Source organism: Aquarana catesbeiana, linkage group LG05 (assembly GCF_042186555.1).
Source record: "Aquarana catesbeiana isolate 2022-GZ linkage group LG05, ASM4218655v1, whole genome shotgun sequence".
Lineage (NCBI taxonomy): Eukaryota > Metazoa > Chordata > Amphibia > Anura > Ranidae > Aquarana > Aquarana catesbeiana.
In genome coordinates this window covers 102,361,819-102,386,132 of record NC_133328.1, presented here as the reverse complement: position 1 = coordinate 102,386,132, position 24,314 = coordinate 102,361,819, and the positions used below count along the sequence as shown (strand labels likewise).

At 43.3% G+C, this 24,314-nt stretch overlaps 1 protein-coding gene across 2 annotated transcripts in view; it reads right to left on the bottom strand.

The window, feature by feature from the left end:
- Positions 1-4,230: 4,230 nt before the first annotated feature.
- Positions 4,231-24,314, bottom strand: part of TTC21A (tetratricopeptide repeat domain 21A) — a 118,862-nt gene continuing 98,778 nt past the window's right edge. For both annotated transcript variants that reach the window (XM_073630011.1, XM_073630012.1), the window contains exons 24-30: positions 23,963-24,113; positions 22,783-22,944; positions 13,453-13,648; positions 8,449-8,673; positions 7,179-7,299; positions 4,552-4,619; positions 4,231-4,472 (exon numbers count right to left, since the gene is read on the bottom strand). In XM_073630011.1, coding sequence (XP_073486112.1) covers positions 4,395-4,472; positions 4,552-4,619; positions 7,179-7,299; positions 8,449-8,673; positions 13,453-13,648; positions 22,783-22,944; positions 23,963-24,113 — 1,001 coding nt within the window. In that variant the 3' untranslated portion in view covers positions 4,231-4,394. The remainder of the gene's footprint in view (positions 4,473-4,551; positions 4,620-7,178; positions 7,300-8,448; positions 8,674-13,452; positions 13,649-22,782; positions 22,945-23,962; positions 24,114-24,314) is intronic.

The following is a 24,314-nucleotide window of genomic DNA, read 5'->3' as shown; positions in this document are numbered from 1 at the left end:
CTTTATACTGCACAACAAGAGAGGAAGAGGCTGCAGTAGAGGAAAGTAATACATTAGGGAGAGCTGATCTCAAAAAGACACTAAGGCATTTCAATGCAAATGCCTGAGGATCCCTGGTTTGGGACATAAACATCTCCAGCTTATTGTTGAATCTGGATATCAAGAGATCCACATTCCCACCTCAGAGAAATCGCTACAATTCCACTCACCCAAGTTCAGCTGTTGGTGGCTGAGAAAGTCTACCAATTTTTACCCGGTCTTCTTTCCGGGTTCATGGGCTCAAACCGTTTGAATGGCTGAGCTGCGATGACGTCACTCCCGCACATGCACACATGAGCCATGATCGAGGCACATGCTCAACGGGTGGCATCCTTAAGTGTACTGTCCATTGAGAGCACAGTGCGCATGCGCTGGTGAGGTCACCGGCTGCAACACATTGAAAAATCTCATAGATGGTGCACGTTTAGGAGATATTTACTGTACCTCCAGGTAAGCCTTTTTATAGGCTTACCTGTAGGAACCAGATAAAAAGAGGAGATTACTACTGCTTTAAAGTAAGTAGCACCCTTACCAAACTCAATAACCCAAACAGAGGTATATTGTACTCATAGAAATGTATTCCTCACTACAGAAAACCTGCTGTAGCTGATAATGTCTCATTCATCTATGTCTCCCTTTGCCTGTCAGCCACTTGGACATCCAGAAGAAACGCTGCTCAATCACTGGATCCAACACTACCGGTCCAAGCCGCCAGCCAATCTCCTAAATATCATACAAAAAGATAAAAAGGCTTTTATAGTGCAGTATATAGAGGCTTTATTGTTAAAACCGAAGGCTAAAGCAAAACACGAGGAATTAAAAAGTCTTAAAAAAACATTCAAATTAACACAGCTGCTCTCTGTGAGGCAGCAGTGTGTATCTCTGTGTACTCAACTTTGCCCGGAAGGTGGCATTGTCTGACTGCACTCTTACAGGGAGACCTTGAAGAGAGGCAGGCCAATACTGAACAGCTAGACAAATCACCCAAAGTTCTAGAATGTTGATCATCAGCCTCTGTTCTTCCAACCATCATGTTCCCTGAACCAAGTGGTTCTCCAGAATACCTTCCCAGTCCAGTAAGCTGGAATCCAATGTCAAAACCTACCCTCATCATAAGGAAGAATTTTCCGGCATCCAGCCTCTCTATTGAGATCTACCATTCCAGAGCCAACCTGTTTTTTCTGAGCCAAGTGTATGGGTAAATATAGGGATTTCTGATATTAGTTCCACACTCACAGGATATTGAGATGTAATACCCCTTGAATAAAACTGGGCATATAGAACCACATCAAAAATGTCCACCATCTTCCCCAGTACTATCATGCCTGACAGCGAAAGGATAGGGACTTCTGTCGAAGCAACATTTTGGTCTGTGCTGTATCCAGGACTAAGCCCAAATACATTAGACACTACATTAGAACTGGGCTGACTTCTGATGGTTAAGTTCCTAACCGATCCTTTCCAGGACCTGTACCGTCAGATGGAGATTTGATGTCAAGGTCTAAGCCCAGGATAGGCTGGACACCTCTGTTTGGTTTCCTCCTCTGGCACAGTGGTGATGACCTCTTGAAAAGGCAGTCTTTCTGGAGCTGCAAAGAAAACGCTCTTCTTTGTGGCTCTAAGGAGAACCTTGACTGCATAAAGCCTGGAGGGGAGCTGCACCTCAGCTCTGCTTCTTTCCTTGCAGGTTCCCAGCTGCTCTTTCCCCCATGGGCGCTTTCAGGCTCGGGCCTTGATCCATCCTGACATGGACAGTATGGTGCTGACAAGCACCTCTGACTGCTGCCTTTACACACTCACCCCCTCGGGAGGGTGAGGCACTGACCTCTAATTCTGTCTCTCATATGACGCCAGCACACACCTGTGCCATTAGTGTGCTTGCTTCCTACAAAACCTGGCCTAAACTGCCTTATCACACAGTGGCACGGGCTCGCATTGCCACAATATATATATTTTGTAAGCTGGGGGACAGGTAGCAGGTACAAAACTCCCTGGGATAAGCAGTCTTTCAGGCACAGATACCAAATCCAGTGAGGTAGTGACAAACAATGCCGTGTTTATTTTTGATATATACAAGTCTTTTATATATAGGTGCTGTACAGTGTTTCAGAAAACAAACATAACAAAAATAGCAAAACAAAAACCTAGCCGTGCCTCGGCACTAACTCTACAAAATACAGGCCTTCACTACCAGGCTGAATAAGCTTCCACATGTGCAGCTTGATAGCTTTAACCAACCTTTTGCTCTCACAGACCAGTGTTGTCTGAGTTTCCCAGGCAGAAAGCACTGACTGTCTGTCTCAGGTGAGTTTAAATTAACCTGGGGGGAGGGGACCAAGATCCGAACTGGATCATGGATCAGAGATCCCTGAACGTGTATGAGAGGAGCCTGGGAGACGTATAAATCCTGAACAGGACCTTTCTTGGCTCTCTCTGGGACGCTCTGCTACATATATACATACATACATACACACATACATACATACAGACAGTATCTCACAAAAGTGAGTACACCCCTCAATTTTTTGTAAATATTTTATTATATCTTTTAATGTGACAACACTGAAGAAATTACACTTTGCTACAATGCGAAGTAGTGAGTGTACAGCTTGTATAACAGTGTAAATTTGCTGTCCCCTCAAAATAACAACACACAGCCATTAATGTCTAAACCGCTGGAAACAAAAGGGAGTACACCCTAAGCGAAAATGTCCAAATTGTGCCCAAAGTGTTAATATCTTGTGTGGCCACCATTATTTTCCAGCACTGCCTTAACCCTCTTGGGCATGGAATTCACCAGAGCTTCACAGGTTGCCACTGGAGTCCTCTACAACCCCTCCATGAAAACATCACAGAACTGGTGGATGTTAGAGACCTTGCGCTCCTCCACCTTCTGTTTGAGGATGACCCACAGATGCTCAATAGGGTTTAGGTCTGGAGACATGCTTGACCAGTCCATCACATTTACCTGCAGCTTCTTTAGCAAGGCAGTGGCCATTGGAGGTGTGTTTGGGGTCATTATCATGTTAGAATACTGCCCTGCGGCCTAGTCTCCGAACGGAGGGTATCATGTTTTGCATCAGTAAGTCACAGTACATGTACAGTAATTGTAGCTCCCCAGTGTCGGCGGCACTTATGCAGACCATGACGCTCCCAACACCATGCTTGACTATATGCAAGACACACTTGCTTTGTAGCCCTCACCTGGTTGCCGCCACACACGCTTGACACCATCTGAACCAAATAAGTTTATCTTGGTCTCATAAAACCACAGGACATGGTTCCAGTAATCCATGTCCTTAGTCTGTTTGTCTTCAGCAAACTGTTTGCAGGCTTCCTTGTGCATCATCTTTAGAAGAGGCTTCCTTCTGGGATAACAGCCATGCAGACCAATTTGATTCAGTGTGCGGCGTATGGTCTGAGCACTGACAGGCTGACCCCCCACCCCTTCATCCTCTACAGCAATGCTGGAAGCACTCATACGTCTATTTCCCAAAGACAACCTCTGGATATGATGTTAAGCACGTGTACTCAACTTCTTTGGTCGACAATGGCAAGGCCTGTTATGAGTGAAACCTGTCCTGTTAAACCGATGTATGGTCTTGGCCACCGTGCTGCAGCTCAGTTTCAAGGTCTTGGCAATCTTCTTATAGCTTAGGCCATCTTTATGTAGAGCAAAAATAATTTTTTTCAGATCCTCAGAGAGTTCTTTGCCATGAGGTGCTATGTTGAACTTCCAGTGACCATTATGAGAGAGTGAGAGCGATAACACCAAATTTAACACACCTGCTCCCCGTTCACACCCGAGACCTTGTAACACTAACAAGTCACATGACACTGAGGAGGGAAAATGGCTCATAGGGCCCAGTTTGGACATTTTCACTTAGAGGTGTACTCACTTTTGTTGCCAGTGGTTTAGACATTAATGGCTGTGTGTTGCGTTATTTTGAGGGGACAGCAAGTTTACACTGTTATTAAAGCTGTACACTCACTGCTTTAAATTGTAGCAAAATTTAATTTCTTCAGTGTTGTCACGTGAAAAGATATAATAAAATATTTACAAAAATGTGAGGGGTGTACTCACTTTTGTAAGATACTGTACATACATACATACATCACACACAGTGTATATAAAAACATTTTCTTTTTTTATATGTACATTCACTAAGGCAATAACAGTATCAACTTAAATATGTAAAATACAATTTATTTAACGAATCAGATTTGATTTAGAAATTATGCCAATATATAAGACACATGCTTAGGACCAAAACTTAAAAACAAAAATTGAACACATAAAAAAATGAAGAAAAGCCTGGCAGCAGAACAGATGGGCATATACACCATAATGAAAATTATGGCTTCAGACAGCTTTGAGCCTTTTCCAGTATTTCCTTTCTAATTTTGGGATATGTGGGGTGATCTTTAAGAACCTAGAATAAAGAAAACCTTTAATTACACACTGTACATTACCAAGTTTTTCCAGAATACAAATTTATTTTCCACGCTTACCTTATGACAAATATCTATGGCATCCACATATTTCTTGTCCTTTAAATAGTTAAATGCAAGCCTAAAACCTGAAAACATGGGAAATGTCAATGTATATTTAAAAAAAGTGTACATTTTCAATGGCAGCTAAACACAAGATACACACTGTCTGAAATTGCAGGTTTGCTACCAGTGACGGAACTACTAGGGTCACAACAGTCGCACTTGCGACAGGGCCCTGTCATTCCGCCACTGTTGGGGGGCCCAGCTGGGTTGCCAATCGCACGGCTCTGAGCTGAAAGCGTGTCTCTCATACAGCTCAGAGCCGGTGTTCTATCGAATACTGCCTCCCGTCCTCCCCCTCCCTCTCCATCTTCTTTCGCATGGGATGAGAGAGGAGACAGCTGATCTGCTCATTTTCCCCCCACCGCTCTCCTCCTGTGTGTGCTCTGCGGGAAGTGTGAGCTTGTGAGCTTCAAACCTGACTTCTGATAGGTGACACTGATGGGCACTGATAGGTGGGATTGATGAGCACTGATAGGTGGCACTGATAGGCAGTACTGATAGGCGGCATTGATGAACACTGATAGGCGGCACTAAAAGACACCATTGAGGTGGCACCAATGGGCACTGATAGGCGGCATTGATGAACACCGATAGGCAGCACTGGTGGACATTGAGCACTGATAGGCAGCACCGATAGGTGGCACTGATAGATACCATTGAGGTGGCACCAATGGTCACTGATAGGCAGCATTGATGAGCACTGATAGGCAGTATTAACAAGCGATGATAGGAGGAACTGATAGGCGGAATTGATGAGCACTGATAGGCAGCACTTATAAGCGATAATAGGTGGCACTGATAGGCAGCACTGATGGGCACTAATAGGGTCTATGGAGGGGCTTATCTTGTTACTGAATTCTTGCTATTTTCAAAATTAGAAGGCAAGCTATTGTCAAAAAGGGCATGGGGTGCTGGGCACCGCCTTGGGGACCTTTACCTCCCGCAGCAAGTCACTGATTGCGATATCATTTTGCCAACTCCTCATTGCCAGTTTTCGAGGCTATGGTGAAATTAGCAGAAAAGGAAGAGAGGAAGAAGAGGAAGGCTTTGTTAGCCACTTGACTACCTTCTTCACAGCCACACAGGGCTGACATGATGTCTTTTTTATAGATGTTGCAGCCTGACCACTGTGCACCCTCTAACCTCTTCCTTTCCCTTTAGGCCTACCTTATTTAATATTTACTTAATTTATATTTCTATAAAACTGAATAAAAGAAATTGACTAAATGTAAAGGCAGCCATTACAATAGGGGTAATGAAAAAAAAATACTTTACCACACAAATATTCAGTAATGTGCTACAAAGGGCAACTTTTCCTGTGTCAGCATTAAGTTTACACCACAGACCCCAAAATTAGAGAAAAAATAATGGTCCCAGCAAAAGATAAAAATAAAATATACCCCCCCCCCCCCCGGCCCAGAAAAAACAAAACACTATTTAAAAAACCCTATTTTTTTCCCTAACCTAGCAGAAAATTATCAAACTATATAAAAGAAAATAAATATGTAATAAAACAAAAAAAAATTGGATTTGGGGGCCAGCAGCTAAATATTAACTACAGTTGTTTCTGACACACACACACACACACACACAAAAAAAAGGTAGTCTTAAAAAGCACTATTAAGGCTTGTTTACACTGGCTTCAAAATTTGGCATTGGACACGCTTTTACAAAGCACCTGCCACTAAATAAAATGGTTAGCTTACAGTCCTGTTTACACGTTGTGTTTGCTTTGCTTCAAAAATTATACCCCATGTCACTTTCTTGGTGCTTCAAACCATCTCCAAAGCTGTCATAGAAGTCTATGACGTTTGCTTACAGCACCTGAAGCTTTTGAGGGGCTTTTATTCAGTGTTAGCTTCACTTTGTTTTGGAGGTATTGCAGGTATGAGATATCCCAGGATGCACTGGGAAGCCAACAAGCGAATTGCAAAGAGGTCATCAGCAGTCACTTCCAGTTCATGTGTATATATTCTGGAAATGTCTGGTGCAGATGTCACATTAGGTGTGCAGCGTGGAGAAGCAGAAAGGTGAGCGGGGTCTGGAATGGAGTGGAGCAGCTAGCAGATGGCACACGTGGTGTGCAACATGGGAACGCTATAGCAGAAGGTGAGCGGGGACCAGAGAGAGGACTGAGCGGCGGAGGATCAGCAGATTTGGGTGACTGGAGGAGGAGATGTCAGATGTAGTGAGCAGCGTGAGAGCAATATAGCGGGAGGCGAGCGGGGACTGGAGAGAGGTGTATCAGCAAACCAGAGGATCAGCAGAGCCGGGGGTTACTACTGAGTGGGGGATCAGCAAAGCTGGAGGTACTACTGAGTGCGGCATCAGCAGAGCTGGTGGTACTACTGAGCAGGTAACCTGCTGAACAGGGGTACTACTGAGCCGGGGTTCTACCGGGATCCTTTAAAACAAATAGAAAATCTGGATGGGTTGGCCTACACAAGAATATGAGTCAGAAAAAAGCAAAAAAAAAAAAAAAAAAACCCCAAAAAATAACTTTCCTACTATATCCAAACCTGAACAAACCAGATGCACATGTAAAATAGCCAATACATTTTCATTTAGATCATTACACTCACCTACAGCTGCGCTGGACTGACTGCTATAATTCCAGGCAAGATTATAATTAACTGCAGCATCCTTATATGACTGTTCCTTCTCCATAATAAAACCCAGGTATTCATATGCTTTGCAGCAAGACTAAAAGAAGCATATGTCAGTTACTTTACAGTAACATACCATGAACATATTCACAATACAGTAAATAACAGCAAATTTAAATGGGTATATGTAAATGCAAATCAAATTCATGTACGGTAAATAAATTAAACATTTGGCACCATAATTTAAGCATTTCACACTATTTACAGCCTTAAAAAAATGAGATTTATAAACAGTGGAACTACAGAAACCCATCAGAACCTTTTTCATTGTTTTCAAAAAACAACAGCAGTCACCAGGACAGGAAAGGAAAGTGTATCTCTCCAGTGGATGCACAAGCAATTATAAAATGCTAGTAGAGGTTCTGACCCTTCCCCACACTGAAACACTTTAATGCACAGTAATAGTACTGCAGCTCTGTGTATAGTGTGAACTGCTGTGTGGAGTTTGCTGCAGTGAGCACTGTGCTGGGCCTTGTGTGTGCACGCATGTAATGTTTGTGGCGGATAGGTTTGCCTCTGACCACATCATGTCTTGAGGGTTTACTTCCTCCATCCTCAGTGGACATCACAAGGAATCAGGAAGTGACAGCAGGTGCTTCTTATTAAAGGTAAAAATGGCAATGTGTGAACACACCCTAATAATTCTTGTAACATGCTTGTACCTTCAGCTGTAGATTTCCACTGGTGGGGAGGTTGAACAGGTACCTGGTTTGACAGGTACCCGCTCCTACTTTTGGTCGGACCGCTGCAGTGATCCACCAGAAGTTTCTCCCCCCCCCCCCCCCCCGCAACCTTCTGGGACACATCTCAGGTCCCAGAACGCTGCGGGATCATTCATAAAGCTCAGCGTGGCAGAGGGCAGAAGGATGTAAAACTGCAAGGAATCACAGCTGGCTGATGAAAAATAAACATGTCGGCGCCAGAGACGGGAATACTGAGGAAGAAGCGGTTCGGGTGAGCACGCCGCTGGACCCCTGGACAGGTATGTGTCCTTTTATTAAAAGTCAGAAGCTACAGTATTTTTAGCTGCTGACTTAAAAAAAAAAATTAAAACAGGGCGAAGATCCTCTTTATTGTAGTGTGTGTATATAACATAAATGAAATGAGCTAGGAATAGGGGGGGACACTCTGTAACCCACACAGTTTATGAAAAGGTTTATTTAATACTAGTTTGCAAATAACAAACCTTATTGTAGTTAAGGCAGCGTTTCAGCAGTTCTGTAGCTATGTCGTATTTTCCTGATTTGATATATATATCTGCAAGCAGCAACCAGCTCTTCTCAAGATCTTCAGCATCTTCTATTGTCCAGGTAGCTTTGGTCAAAAGCTTTAACTGGTTTCTTGCTCTGGGTGTTTGCTTTAGAATCATGAATGCTTGGGCCATTGCTAGTAGGACTGAGACATTCCCCTTCTGCAAGTACAAGGAATGTAATATACATATCAAGTTCAACTACATGGGGAGTACATGAGACAATATAACAGGACAAGATAATCAAAAACAGTGAGGTTACTTAATATTATTCAGAACGAAAGGATTTAAAGGTACATTACAGTTACACGTGAAGATTTTCTGTTTAAACTGACTTAGGCAACACATAGACCCTGCTTAAAGTGTATGTAAAGATTTTTTTTTTAAATTAATTTTGTATAGTGTAGGGGGGGGGGGGGGTTAAACCCTCTATTCATTTTATTTTTCCATCCGTTTCTCAGTTGGGGAGATTCACCCCTCTTTTAGTTCTGGTGACCATTGCCTCCAAGACAAAAAGTGAGGGGAAATCCAAAAATGTTGTTACCAGAGCAAGAGCTAAGGGTAGATCATCCAATAATAACAGATGTTGAGGCGACAACTATCTAAAGGGAGATTTCCACTCACTGTGGAGAGATTTGTTCCCGTTCCCCTCATTTTCCTGCATCTTCAAAACAGGAAAGGAAAATCTCCCCAGTGGGACACAAACAGGAAGAAATAACCTGATATGGGTTTAACCCTTTCCTTACCCTACCCAAAACAACAAAAATGGCCTATTTATAGTATTTAAATGCAAATTCCTTGAGTTGTCGGAAATCCAGTACCTAGGAGTTCTTGTTCTGCAGCCTATGTTTAAGCAGGCCGGTAGTCCTAGGATCAGATTTTTGCCTACGTGATAACATGGAGACACCAAGTATACGTATGTGCATGGGCATAGGCATGGAAGATACAAACACTGACTGGCAAAAGGATACAATTTGTCCAGAAGTATTCTGATAGCCCTGCTTATTCTTGTAACAAAGCATTTTTTTTTTAACTAAAATGAAAGCAAATTGAGTGAGCTTTTCTAGCTTGAGCACTGTACCATTTTCTGACTAGTATCAGAAATGTTCCAAATTAATTCACTTGTTGAATTGGGTTGCTATTTGAACCCCTCACATTATTAAACTGTACACATACCGGGTACTTAATATTTCTGAAGGGTAGGCTCACAAATACACAGATCTGTCACATTGTGTTTTGGTGTGCCTGGTGAGCATCCAATGCTGAGCGCTGTTCACATAGGCTTCATTTTCTGCTCTGACACAGAGCTAAGCCCTACATTTAACATTTAATAATTAAGTGCCAGAACCTTTAAAGGCTGTTGATGATATGACAGCATTACTGCCATGTTTATCATAAGTTTCTTAACATGATCTAGAGCAGGTTTTCTCAAACAGGATTCCAAGAGAGGTCCCAAGGGGTTCTGCAGTGATCTATCCATCAATCACAGGCAGCTGATAGGTAGATTGCATTCCACTCTTCCAAAACATGAAGAGCTATGCAGGCTGTGATAACGCTGGTTGTGGCGCACTGTTTCCTGCCCCCCTTTCCCCATCCATCCCAGGTGCTTGTATGTGACATCACAAGCGATGGATGAGGGAGGAGAGGAAGGTCCAGCAGGGAACAGCACACCACAAGAGGACTCATCACAGCCGCTTCCCTGCATCACTCTTCTTATGAAAGAAATCTTTGGTACTGTAGTGTGCCCTGCTGTGTGCCCCATAATGTGCCCTTCTATGTGCCCTGCCGTATGACCCATAAAGTGCCCTGCTCCCATGTAATGTGCCCTGCTATGTGCCCCAAAATGTGCCCTGCTCCCATATACTGTGTCTTCTTCCCATGTAATGTGCCCTGCTATGTGCCCCAAAATGTGCCCTGCTCCCATATACTGTGTCTTCTTCCCATGTAATGTGCCCTGCTGTGTGTCCCATAATGTGTCCTGTTCCTATGTAATGTGCTCTGCTCCCATGTAATGTGCCCCACCTCCATGTACTATGCCCTGCCTCCATTAAATGCCCTGCCCCGATGTATTATGCCCTAGTCCCATGTAATGTGCCCTGCTCTTATGTAATGTGCTCTGTTTCCATATAATGTACCCTGTTCCCATGTAACGTGTCCCGCTCCCATGTAATGTGCCCTGCTGTGTGCCCCAAAATATGCCCTGCTCCCATATAATGTGTCCTCCCCACATATAATGTGTCCTCTTCCCATGTAATGTGCTCTGCTGTGTGCCACATAATGTGTCCCGTTCCTATGTAATGTGCTCTGCTCCCATGTAATATGCTCCGCCTCCATGTACTATGCCCTGCCTCCATTAAATGTGCCCTGCCCTGATGTATTATGCCCTAGTCCCATGTAATGTGCCCTGTTTCTGTGTAATGTGCTCTGCTCTCATGTAATGTGCTCCGTTTCCATATAATGTACCCTGTTAACCATGTAACCTGTCCTGCTCCCATGTAATGTGCCCTGCTGTGTTCCCAAAAATGTGTCCTGTTCCCATATAATGTGCCCTGCCCACGTGTAATGTGTCCTCTTCCAATGTAATGTGCCCTGCTGTGTGACCCATAATGTGTCCCGTTCCTATGTAATGTGCTCTGTTCCCATGTAATGTGCCCCGCCTCCATGTACTATGCCCTGCCTACATTAAATGTGCCCTGCCCTAATGTATTATGCCCTAGTCCCATGTGATGTGCCCCGTCCCTGTGTAATGTGCTCTGCTCCCATGTAATGTGCTCTGTTCTCTTATAATGTACCCTGTTCCCATGTAATGTGCCCTGCTGTGTGCCCCAAAATGTGCCCTGCTCCCATATAATGTGTCCTGCCCACATGTAATGTGTCCTCTTCCCATGTAATGTGCCCTGCTGTGTGCCCCATAATGTGTCCCGTTCCTATGTAATATGCTCTGCTCCAATGTAATGTGCCCTGCCTCCATGCACTATGCCCTGCCTCCATTAAAAGTGTCCTGCCCCAATGTATTATGCCCTAGTCCCATGTAATTTGCCCAGCTCTCATGTATTGTGCCCTGTTCCTGTGTAATGTGCTCTGCTCCCATGTAATGTGCTCTGTTCCCATGTAATGTGCCTGCTGCACCCCCCCCACTGTACACTGCTTATCTGAAGCTGGACACAGAATTAAGAATCTGTGCAGAAAAAAGCAAGCACAAATTTCACATTAAATAGACACATTTTAACCACTTAAGGACCGGAAGAATTTCCCCCTTAATGACCAGGCCACTTTTTGCGATACAGCACTGCGTCAATTCAACTGACAATTGCGCGGTTGTGCGACGCTGTACCCAAACAAAAATTACGTCCTTTTTTTTGCCACAAATAGAGCTTTTATTTTGGTGGTATTTGATCACCTCTGTGGTTTTTATGTTTTGCGCTATAAACAAAAAAAGAACTCCGATTTTGAAAAAAAAGCAATTTGTTTTACTTTTTGCTATAATAAATATCCCCTCAAAAAATATAAAAAAAACCTAATTTCTTCCTTAGTTTAGGCAAATATATTCTTCTACATATTATTGGTAAAAAAAGTTATAGCGTCTACAAAATAGGGAATAGATATGTGGCATTTAAAAAATTTTTTTTTTTTGTTTTACTAGTAATGGCGGCGATCTGCAATTTTTAGCAGGACTGCAACATTGCGGCAGACAGATCGAACTCTTTTGACACATTTTTGGGACCACTGACATTTACACAGCTATCAGTGCTATAAAAATGCACCGATTACTGTGTAAATGTCACTAGTAGGGAAGGGGTTAACACTAGGGGGTGATCAAGGGATTAAATGTGTTCCCTGCAGGTGTTTCTAGCTGTGTGGGGATGTGACATACTAGAGGAGGAGCCAGATCACTGTTCCTGCTTAGTAGGAACATACGATCTGTCTCTCCTCTCCTCTCCTGATGGGATGGGGATTTGTGTGTTTACACACACATATCTCCGTTCTGGCACTCGTGCCCGCGATCGCACGTGGCCGGCGGACATCGCGCATTGTGTCCCCCGCCAGGTGCACGTGCCTGCTAAAGCTGTTTATAGGGTCGATGTACAGCTACGGCGATTCCCGGGAACAGGCTGACCTGCCGCAGTATAATGACGGCGGCAGGTCGGCAGGTGGTTAATTGATTCTATTATTTAATGCTATTTTTCAAAATAATTGTTGTTCTATCAACAGCTCGCTGAAATGTAGATGTGAACATTATTTCAGGGATTCAACCAGATCTCAAACTTTTTGCCAAGGTTCCGCCAAGGTAAAAAGTTTGCAAAACCTTAATTTAGAGTCAATGGTTCACTCTAAATTGGTTGACACAAATACATAGTAAGGTTTAATACCTACAGTTATTGTTTAAAGTGGTTGTAAACGTCTTAAGTGTAAAATGAAGAAAGCATATCTTTCTATAGTGTGTACTAGCTTCTATCCTAAGCACCTAGTGTGATTTCTGCCTGCTCTGCCATTTCTCAGCTATCTTCATGAGTCACTTCTGACAGTCTCTATGCCAACACCAAACAATATCAGGAAATGCCCCTCCCCCTTCAGTACACAGCAGGTGATTGACAGCCACAGCTGTGCTTATTTCCCTCCGAAACCTCCACTCGGGTTCCAGATTACACTCAGCTCTCTTCTGTGTAATGTGTGATATCAGATCCCCACTCCCTGCCTTCTGGAGCTGAGAAACGCTGTGTAAATTCTGTACTTTGCATGGCTGTAAAGGAGAAAGAGCTGCAGATAAGCAGGTGCAACTTATGTAGGAGAAATTGAAGCGTATTAAATGCCTAAAATCTTGTTCAAGTAACAGCAAGCACTCACGTTAAGATCTGTATTTAATAATTATGTTACAAATTTGGTGGATAACGTAAACCATACACGTACTGTAGAGAGAAGTTAGGACCGGATGTACATTACCTCTTTAATTGCCATTTCAGCGAATGTACTAAGTGCTGTTTCCACATTGGCCTTGTCTTTAGTGGCCACCAGGCAGGAGCACTGCAGCATTGTCAGATGTTTCTGGCCCAGCATAGTTTGGGGGTAGAACTCCTTCAGCAATTTTTCAGCTGTCCGAATACCCAGCTTCTCTGAATCTCTCCTTTCTCCTGATAGGCTGAATACAAGAGGAAAACATACTATACAGGGTTCTGTCTCACAACAGGCATTATACAGTGACAGATCCAAAGGATGAACTACGTTAACATTCATTGTTGCCAACAGCAACAAATCAGGTTTGCTATTTCATTTCCTTAAGAAGGAAGCAGAATTTGATTTGTTGCTATCGGTAACACATGTTGTTTGTGACATTTCTTCTTTCACTAAGTGACAAATATGGACTTTCAGGACTTATTTATTAAATGTAAGTACTGAGATTAGAGGTGATGCCCAATTGTGAGTTTGATTTTTCATAAACCCCTTAAAACAGGAACAATATAATTGGTTATTATAAACAATGATGCTACACTCACACACATTCTGCCTAAAAATTAGGTCATGTACTTTTTTGAGCAGCAGGCATTTGGCTACAAGCGACAGGACGCTCAGATGTAAACAAGGGCTATTGAAAACAATATGTTTTTGCTTGTTGAGCATTTTTGAGCTACAAGCTACAAAATGTGTGAACGGGGCCTGACAGAGGTTCTAACCCTTTCCCAGCATATGCTAAAGATATAAACTTTAGGTGAGCTACTGTCAGGGCTGGGCTCAGCCCTTCCTTCTCAGAGCTGGCCGTTCAGCTGTCGGCTAATTGCCAGCTCCTATCATTCCACAGTTACTCAGCTGTTGATGATATCCTGCTCGTCAGTCCTGCCTACTTAAGCCGTTCAGCCCAGTGGATCTCTGCCTTTGCCTTGGTCAACATCACAGAGACATTCTCCTGCGTACCTGTTTAAAGACTTGCTTTGCCTTTTGGCTCCAGATCCTGCTTGCTGTTCCACTACATTGATCCCTGACTTCTGGCTTGGCTGACTATCTGTTCAGGTTACTGAACTTTGGCTATATTTTGACTACGTTTGTTCTTTTTACTTTTATTATTAAACAAGTGTGATTTAACTGTACTTCTGTCTCGGTCTGATTTCATGGTTTCTGACAGCTACAAATTTTACAATCTGATGGTGTTTTCTCTGTACAGTCTCCTTTCTGTTAACTATGTAGTACAAGATGCTACATAACAATCCAATGCAGTAGGTCTTCAGACTATATAGTTGTTAAAGCGGATTGTACAATCAGTTTGTCATGTGTTTGTGCGTCTTTGGAATTTCACTTTTCCTGTTAGAGCAGAGATGTTGCCACTACTCCAATGTACTGTCCATAATAGAAAAGTAGAACATACAGTATGTGTCTGTCTGTTGCATGAACTGCCAGAGACACGTGAGAAACAGAAGCGAGAAACAATAGAAGGCCGCAGAGACAGTATCACACAAGGGTGAAGCATGCAATCATTTTTACAAGCACTTTCAGACAACATGGAAGATACGCACAAGCAAAGGTTATCCTGATAATTATAGCCCTTAATACAGCACAATTACACAAGATGCATGATTCTCATGTGGAAAAGAAGAGAAGTAACTTACCTTACTAATGTTTGATTCTCTAGGGCAGCCTTTCTCAACTAGGGATCCCTCAGAGATTAGGGGTACCATGAGTGCTGACAGTTTGATCTTCTTTCTATACTGACCACCAATTCTAGGGATCTCTTTTTCCTTGATCCATAATGTAAGGGGCACATCTCCCACTGACTACCAACATAAGGGGGCATTTTCCCTATGGTTTACAATGTAGGAGGCCCCCTCTCCCACTGACCCCACATGTAAGGGGCCTTTTCCCAACTAAAAATGTCCCTTCTTCACTCATCGCCAATAAAAGAAGGCCCTTTCCCCACTGACAATTAATGTTGGGGGTCTTTCTCTGCCACACCTCCAATGTAAGGGGCCCTATTGCCACTGACCTCCATATATAAAAGAATGCCACAATCTTCACTGTCTGCATTTCTTTTCTGCCCATTATTATTCTCTTTATTTCATGTCATGAAAATAATTTTGCATTAAATATTCTTGGTATGGCCACCTTGATTAGACAATACTGGTTGATAAATGCTGACTCAACTTCGCCGGGTAATGCCTGGGATGCATTTAAGGCCTATATCAGAGGATGTTATATGTCTTCTATTGCTACGGAACGTAAAAATAACCAGCTTATACTTGAGGAGGCGGAGGCCAAGGCTCAGACTCTTGAATCTGACTTTGCCCTCACGGCTAACCCCATTACAGGACAGGACATGAAAGCAGCATATAGGGAGGTTCTGCTTCTTAGGGTGGCCAAAGTTAATAAAAGACAGTTAGTTCAATCACAAAATATATTTGAACAGGGGGAGAAGACGGGGAGACTGTTAGCCTGGCTTGCTAAAGAACAATCCACGACCCCCACGATAGCGAGAATTGAGGCGACTGACGGAACAATAAAAATAGACCCATCAGATATAAACACATGCTTTATGGAATTCTACTCCAATTTATACTCATCAAGAGTAGGATACTCTGAAGAAGAGCTATCTGGGTTCTTGGATGAAGTGGAATTTCCCACTCTGACCCCGGAGGCAAGGCAGTCCCTGGATAGTCCAATCACATTAGAAGAGGTCCAAATAAAGCCTTGGGTTCCCTACAGCCGGGTAAAACTCCTGGGGCGGATGGATTCCCTCCTGAGTTTTATCAGCAATATGTTGAGGAAATGGCTCCAAGAATACACAACATGCTCGTTGAAACGTTAAGGGAGGGAGTCCTCCCCCCTTCTATGGCACAAGCAATAATAGTCGTAGTGCCCAAACCAGGGAAAGATCCCCAACTGTGTTCATCCTATAGGCCCATTTCCCTGTTGAATTCGGATGCAAAAATTTTAACTAAAATACTCGCTAGGCGTCTAAATGAGGTAATACTGTCATTAGTGCACGAAGATCAATCAGGGTTCATGCCGGGCAAGGGCACAGACATTAACCTCCGGAGACTGTATGCGGTCTTGGCCTCGGGGTTCAGAGACGTTGACCAAGCGGTAGTGGCCTCCCTAGATGCAGAAAAAGCTTTCGATTCTGTGGAATGGAAATATCTGTGGGAGGTCCTCCGCAGATTTGGATTTGGTCCCGTCTTCATCTCCTGGGTTGAGGCAGTTTACAGATCCCCGATGGCCAGGGTACGTACTGGAACGGTCCTCTCTCCGTCTTTTGCCCTTCGTAGGGGAACGAGACAGGGATGCCCATTATCCCCGGGGCTCTTTGCACTGGCGATAGAGCCCATGGCTATCCTTATTAGGTCCACCTCACAAATACAGGGTATTACAATAGGTCCATTACAGGAAAAGGTGTCATTGTATGCGGATGACACCTTGTTATATCTTAAAGATGACGGACAATCACTGACACAAGTGCTTCAGCTTATAGATAGGTGTGGGTGATATTCAGGAATATGTATTAACTGGGGAAAATCAGTATTGTTCCCATTGCACTCTGGGGTTGCTCCTCTGCATTTGGATGCACAGCTTTGCCGGGTATCACAGTTCAGATACCTTGGCGTAGAGATACACAGAGACCTTCGTCAGTTCATTGGCCTGAATCTTTCCCCGGTGATGTCTCGAGTGACCCACCAATTTTCTTCATGGAAATCTCTTCCCCTTAGTCCAGTGGGCCGCGTAAATTTAATCAAGATGTCCATCCTGCCCAAATTCACCTATTTGTTCAGACAAACTCCTGTACCCATACCTCTTTCCTTCTTTGCCAAGTTGGACAGTTTGGTCATCTCCTTTGTATGGAATGGAAAGGCCCCTAGAATCGCAAAAACAACATTACAACTACCGGTTACGCTGGGAGGCTTGGCACTCCCATGTTTCCTAAAATATTATTGGGCGGCAGCCCTGGTGACGTTAAACTGGTGGCTCGCGGAGGAGCCCTCTAATCCGGCATCTGATGTGGAGGCCGCGTTGCTTGGTTCCTACTCGGAACTACGGAATCTCATACATAGAGGGCCCCGTTCCAATCCTAAAATATCTGTGCCCATGAAAACGACCATTAAGGTGTGGGATACGGTGAACGCGAAACTAGAGAAACAAAATGCGTGGTCCCCTGTGACACCACTTTGGGGTAACCCGAGGTTGAGTCATTTTCAGTCGATCCCAGATCCCGTCATATGGGCTAGATATGGAGTAGTTGCCCTTGGTGATATTGTATCACAGGGACAACTGATAACGTTTGATGATCTGAAAAGTAGAAAAGGCCTCCCAAACCGGATGTTTTTTAGATTTCTCCAGATAAGACATGCATTTTGCTCCCAGTTTCCCAGCCCGATAGCTCTGCGGATGTCGGATTTGGAGACTGAACTTCGTGCACCTGAAGGCACTAGACTACTCTCATCTATTTATAACAAACTTACCCTGTTGGACACGTCTAGAGTCTCACAACTGCTGACAATCTGGCAGCGGGACATCCCCGACCTGACTGATGATGACTGGGAGGAGGGGGTGCAGCAATACCTGACTCTGACCATCTCCTCTAGGGATAGATTTACCCAATTAAAATTTCTACACCGGGCTTATTACTCCCCATCGCGCCTTGCAAAAATGTATGCAAATAGAACAGCCAACTGTCCCAGATGTGGCTCAGATGATGCAGATTTTTATCATATTGTGTGGACATGTCCACGGATAGTGGTTTTTTGGAAGACAGTCCTGAACGATATTAACTTGGTGGGCAAAATCAGGGTCCCCTATAGTCCTCTTCCCCTCCTCCTGGGCATATGTGACTCGCTTGAGGCCCCCAAAAGGAAAAAATTATTTGTTTTCTACACTGCAATGTATGCCAGAAAGGCGATTCTCCTTAACTGGAATCAGCCTCAACCACCTACTAAACAACTATGGCTCTCTCTTATCAATGCAGCCCTGCCCCTATATAAACTAACATATGTGGGAAGGAACTGCCCGAAAAAATTTGATAGAGTTTGGCGGGTTGGGTGGAAGCCAAACACCTGACTATTCCATAGATAAACTAAATACTATAACTTACACTATTGGATGTTCAATCATCCCTGCTTTAAGTAATTTAGCCCCAGACAAGGCCTCCCCGATACACGGTTAATATATAACTAAGCCTGGAGGACCCCTGCTGGGCCTTCCTACCCGGGCCTTTCACCCACCCCCCCTTCCCCCTCATGGGGGCTTTTATAGCGACCTAGATTTGAAGTTTTACCACTCTACTCTTGCCATAAATTGTGCGGTTGAACTATATTATCTGCAGTGTACTTATTGACTTGATATATGGTATGAACGATCATTGTACAATATCTGTCTTGAGCTAATGTAACTTGCTTTGTATTCTGTTTGTTTGAGATAAATAAATAAACTTTATGTTAAAAAAAAAAAAAAAATATTCTTGGTATGCCACCTTTTAATTTAAAACCTTCTATTACTTACTAATCATGCTAATGTACTTTCAGCTCCAGTTCTGTCAGGTTGGATGGTAAACGTTGGTGGACAGCCATTTTTAGGTCTCTCCAGAGATGCTCAATTGGGTTTAAGTCAGGGCTCTGGCTGGGCCATTCAAGAACAGTCACTGAGTTGTTGTGAAGCCACTCCTTCGTTATTTTAGCTGTGTGCTTAGGGTCATTGTCTTGTTGGAAGGTAAACCTTCAGCCCAGTCTGAGGTCCTGAGCACTCTGGAGAAGGTTTTCGTCCAGGATATCCCTGTACTTGGCCGCATTCATCTTTCCCTCGATTGCAACCAGTCGTCCTGTCCCTGCAGCTGAAAAACACCCCCACAGCAAGATGCTGCCACAACCATGCTTCACTGTTGGGACTGTATTGGACAGGTGATGAGCAGTGCCTGGTTTTCTCCACACATACTGCTTAGAACTTTTTGGCCTTAATTCTATCTTGGTCTCATCAGACCAGAGAATCTTATTTCTCACCATCTTGGAGTCCTTCAGGTGTTTTTTTAGAAAACTCCATGCGGGCTTTCATGTGTCTTGCACTGAGGAGAAGCTTCCGTCGGGCCACTCTGCTATAAAGCCCCGACTGGTGGAAGGCTGCAGTGATGGTTGACTTTCTACAACTTTCTCCCATCTCCCGACTGCATCTCTGGAGCTCAGCCTCAGTGATCTTTGGGTTCTTCTTTACCTCTCTCACCAAGGCTCTTCTCCCCCGATAGCTCAGTTTGGCCGGACAGCCAGCTATAGGAAGGGTTCTGGTTGTCCCAAACATCTTCCATTTAAGGATTATGGAGGCCACTGTGCTCTTAGGAACCTTAAGTGCAGCAGAAATTTTTTTGTAAGCTTGTCCAGATCTGTGCCTTGCCACAATTCTGTCTCTGAGCTCTTCAGGCAGTTCCTTTGACCTCATGATTCTCATTTGCTCTGACATGCACTGTGAGCTGTAAGGTCGTATATAGACAGGTGTGTGGCTTTCCTAATCAAGTCCAATCAGTATAATCAAACACAGCTGGACTCAAATGAAGGTGCAGAACCATCTCAAGGATGATCAGAAGAAATGGACAGCTCCTGAGTTAAATATATGAGTGTCACAACAAAGGGTCTGAATATTTAGGACCATGTGATATTCCAGTTTTTCTTTTTTAATAAATCTGCAAAATGTCAACAATTCTGTGTTTTTCTGTCAATATGAGGTGCTGTGTGTACATTAATGAGGAAAAAAAATGAACTCAAATGATTTTAGCAAATGGCTGCAATATAACAAAGAGTGAAAAATTTAAGGGGGTCTGAATACTTTCTGTCCCCACTGTATATATTTTTTAAGCAGGGGTACCCAGAGACCTGGGAACTTCCATGGTAAAAAAAAGGTTGAGAAAGGCTGCTCTAGGGTAGGAAGAAATAACATCACAGTGACATCACTTTCTCCTAAAGTAGGATAGGTTTAGCTTATGCTGAGGTGCAGGGTCGGATCTGATCTTGGGGTGCAATAAAAAAAAAATCAGGGGGCATAATGCCAATACTGTGTGTGTCCCTGACAGTCTGTCACAACCTGGGAAACACTAGCATGTATTAGGCTGTCATTAGATTAGGGTGATTAAACAGAACCTATCCCTATCAGAGTCTCCTTTACATCCGGTCCCCATCAGAGTGCCCTCCTTAGATCAAGTGTCCCCATCAGAGTGCCCCCTTACGCATAATCAGTTATGCCTATCAGAGTGTCCCCTTACATCAGGTGTCCACATCCCTCATCAGACTGGTTCAGGGATCAGTTGGCTCACACCAGCACCCCCCTAGATCTGGCCCTGCTGAGGGTTCTACTTCCACTGCTGTGCCATCACCCATTGTTACTTCCCAAGAAAGGATCACCCAGAGAAGTCAGGAATTCAGTGATTTCAGAAATGTAAGTAACCGTGATAAATAACGGATCCATCAGGAATAATGGGGCTCCCACATAGCTGCCATGATAGGTGTTAGCATGGCAAAACAAGTGCAGAGGTCTAACTACTGGAGCCGAAATATGTAAAGCACCATTAGGTAATATGACTCTCCAACATCTATAAAACATAAATAACTGATATGAGTGGGATATCTTTTTAATTTTGATTATGGTTTGTAATTTTTTCACAGCATCAGGCTTTCATTTTAATAGCATCACACATAATTTAAAGACTGGTGTAAAACCAGCCTGGTGGAGGGAAGACATAAGTAACTTGCAAATCTACACATGAAGTAAGCTTGCCCTTATGGTAATCTTTTCCAAATGCCGACAAACATTCTAAAACTAAGCATAAAGTGACCTGCCAATTTTAAAAAGTTTTCAGAGGCTTCCCGCTAAAGAAAATGGTTAATATGTACCCCTCCTGCTGTCTGCATGCCCAATCTCTGTTGTCTTTAAGTGCAGCACTGGGTTCTGCCAGTCTGCAGTGTGGGGAGCGCACTGACCAAGTGGTTAGCACTTCTGCCTAGAAGCACTAGGGCTGTCGGTTTAAATACCAAAAATGACACTACCTGCACAGAGTTTGCATGTCTTCCCTGTGCAGGTTTCCTCCAGGTACTCCAGTTAACTCCCACACTCTAAAGACATGCTGGTAGATAAATTGTCTCCTGTCTAAATTGGCCCTAGTATATGTATGAGTGTAAGTTATGGACCTTAGATTGAAAGCTTCTTGAGGGCAGGGACTGATGTGAATGTATAATACTGCATACATTGACGGCACTATATAAGTACCTGTAATAAATAAATAATAAAACACATGTACTGGGGTATTGGATATTTGGTCCCTTCTGCACTCTCTGCTACCATTTGCTGAACCTCAATGTCGCTACTGTGTCCTGTAGTAATGTAGGGGCCTGCAGAAGGAACCAGACAGCAGAGGGGGGACCAGACATCTTAAAAAGAGAAGAGATTTGCATTGCATTGCACGTAACGGAAGGGGTGAGCGTTAACTAGGGTTGCACCGAAGACCGAGCGCAGGTACCGATACTTTTTTCAAGTACTCGCCGATACGGATTACCTTTTGTTATGTCATGTGACAGTGGCACTAATATGCAGCAGTGTCAGAAGTTTTTAATTTTTTTTAAATAATTTTTTACAATATATATATATATATATATATATATATATATATATATATATATATATATATATATATATATATATAAATATATTTTATATATATATATATATATATATATATATATATATATAAAATATTTATTTATTTATTTTTTTTTTTCTTTTATTATAACTTTTTTTATCAGCCCTGTTGGGGGGGGGGGGGGAGCTGGTAAATGACATATTTACCGGCTCCTTCCTCCGTTCTCCATCTTGACAGATCTGGTAAAGGGGGGGAGAAGCCGGACAGCCGGGGAGGACACGGGGGACACGGGGAGCACAGAGGGGGACTCGGAGGAGGACACAGGGGACAGTCAGTGATGCGGTGGGGGCAGTTACAAGCATCGATCTCCCTGACAGCCGGGGGAGGAAGAGGAGGAGAAGCGGCTGTCAGAAAAGCTATACAGGGAGATCGGTGCTTGTAACTGCCCCCACTGCCGCACCAATCATGTCTGAGGCTGCCCAGGTATCAGATCAAGCATCAAAGCATTTGCACGAGTACAAGTACTCGTGCAAATGCTCGGTACCGGCACTGATACTAGCATCGGTGCAACAATAGTATTAACTCTTTACTTTGTAGCCTTTTCAAAATTTGTTTCAGACTAGTGACAGTGACTAAAAAGCTGTCCATAACATGTGAACCGACTAGGTAATAGGGAATGTACTTACTTGTTATCTTCATTTAGGCTGTCAAACACCTCTCCTCCTATGATCTCATTGTCTGGATTCAGACATATCTGGATCATGCTTGTAACAGACTTCTCACCCCAGTCACTGTCTTTACGAGCCTTGTTAAAATATTTCAGGGCCTCGTTTGGCTGCCCTAGATGCCTGAAATTAAAAATACAGTAAAAAGTAATTGTGATCATTGTAGATCATGCTTCATATTTACATAGACAACAGAAAACTGGCATTTAAATGTATGGGTTTTTAAAGGATTTGTTATGCTGCAAACACATTCATCTCATGCCGCGTACACACGGTCGGACTTTTCGTCTACAAAAGTCCAACGGACGCCGACGGACTAAAGCTGGCTGGTAATCCGATCGTGTGTGGGCTTCTCCGGACTTTCAGCAGACTTTTTCAGCCTCAAATCCGACGGACTTTAGATTTGAAACATGCTTCAAATCTTTACGTCGTAACTACGACGGACCCCGAAATCCGCTCGTCTGTGTGCTAGTCCGACGGACAAAAACCCATGCTAGGGCAGCTATTGGCTACTGGCTATGAACTTCCTTATTTTAGTCCGGTGTACGTCATCATGTACGAATCCGTCGGACTTTTGTGTGGTCGTGTGTAGGCAAGTCCGTTCGTTAGAAAGTCTGCTGCAAGTCCGCCGAAAGTCCGCCGGAAGTCTGTCGGACAGGCTGTCGGACTTTTGTAGACGAAAAGTCCGACCGTGTGTACGCGGCATAAGTCATCTATATACTAGTTTTACAGTTTTTGACTGTCAAGATATGTGGTTTCTTAATCCAAAAATCTCCTCAGGAATAAAATGGACACCTTCAAGGTAAGTAGCTCACTAAAGACAGAATTCCTAAACAACATTGATTGTGAAGATGCCACAATCCATTAGCTGGCTGCCTGTAATATGACCTGAAGCTCAGTGTAAAATTTTAGAAGAACAGGAAATGGGAAATGTGGGAAAATTGCTTATACAAACTGAAATCTGTTTCTTTGGTAGCATATAAGAGAAATGTATAATCGTGGCAGCAGGATATCATTACAGCTTAATTTTAACCAAGATTAAGGTACAAACTGGCATGTGTATGAATCATGCATTTTGCAGTAATTGCATTTAACAACACTAAAGTTTAATTTAGATTATATAGTGATGTTGTCTCTTTACCAACAATGAAGACCTTTACAGTAATTATAGCCAGGTTCTAGTGTGGTCCTTGAAGATGCAGTCAACGCGGTATCAAAAAACTTCGGCGCATCATCCAGTTTTCCACTTCTTCTTAGTAAGTCAATCAGTTTACTCAAGACTGTAAAGTTATCTAAAATACACAAAGGATAGCATAGCACACACAGTATTAGAGCTTACACATGAAGACTGATAATAAAAATGATACTATTGGGTATAGTAGGTGAAAATACTCTATCAACTACCAGTGGCAGCGAGGCCAGGGAAACTGTTTGTAGGGTGTCTGTTTGGCCTATTGGACAATTTTGAGAAGTCCTGATTGGATAGTGGAAGT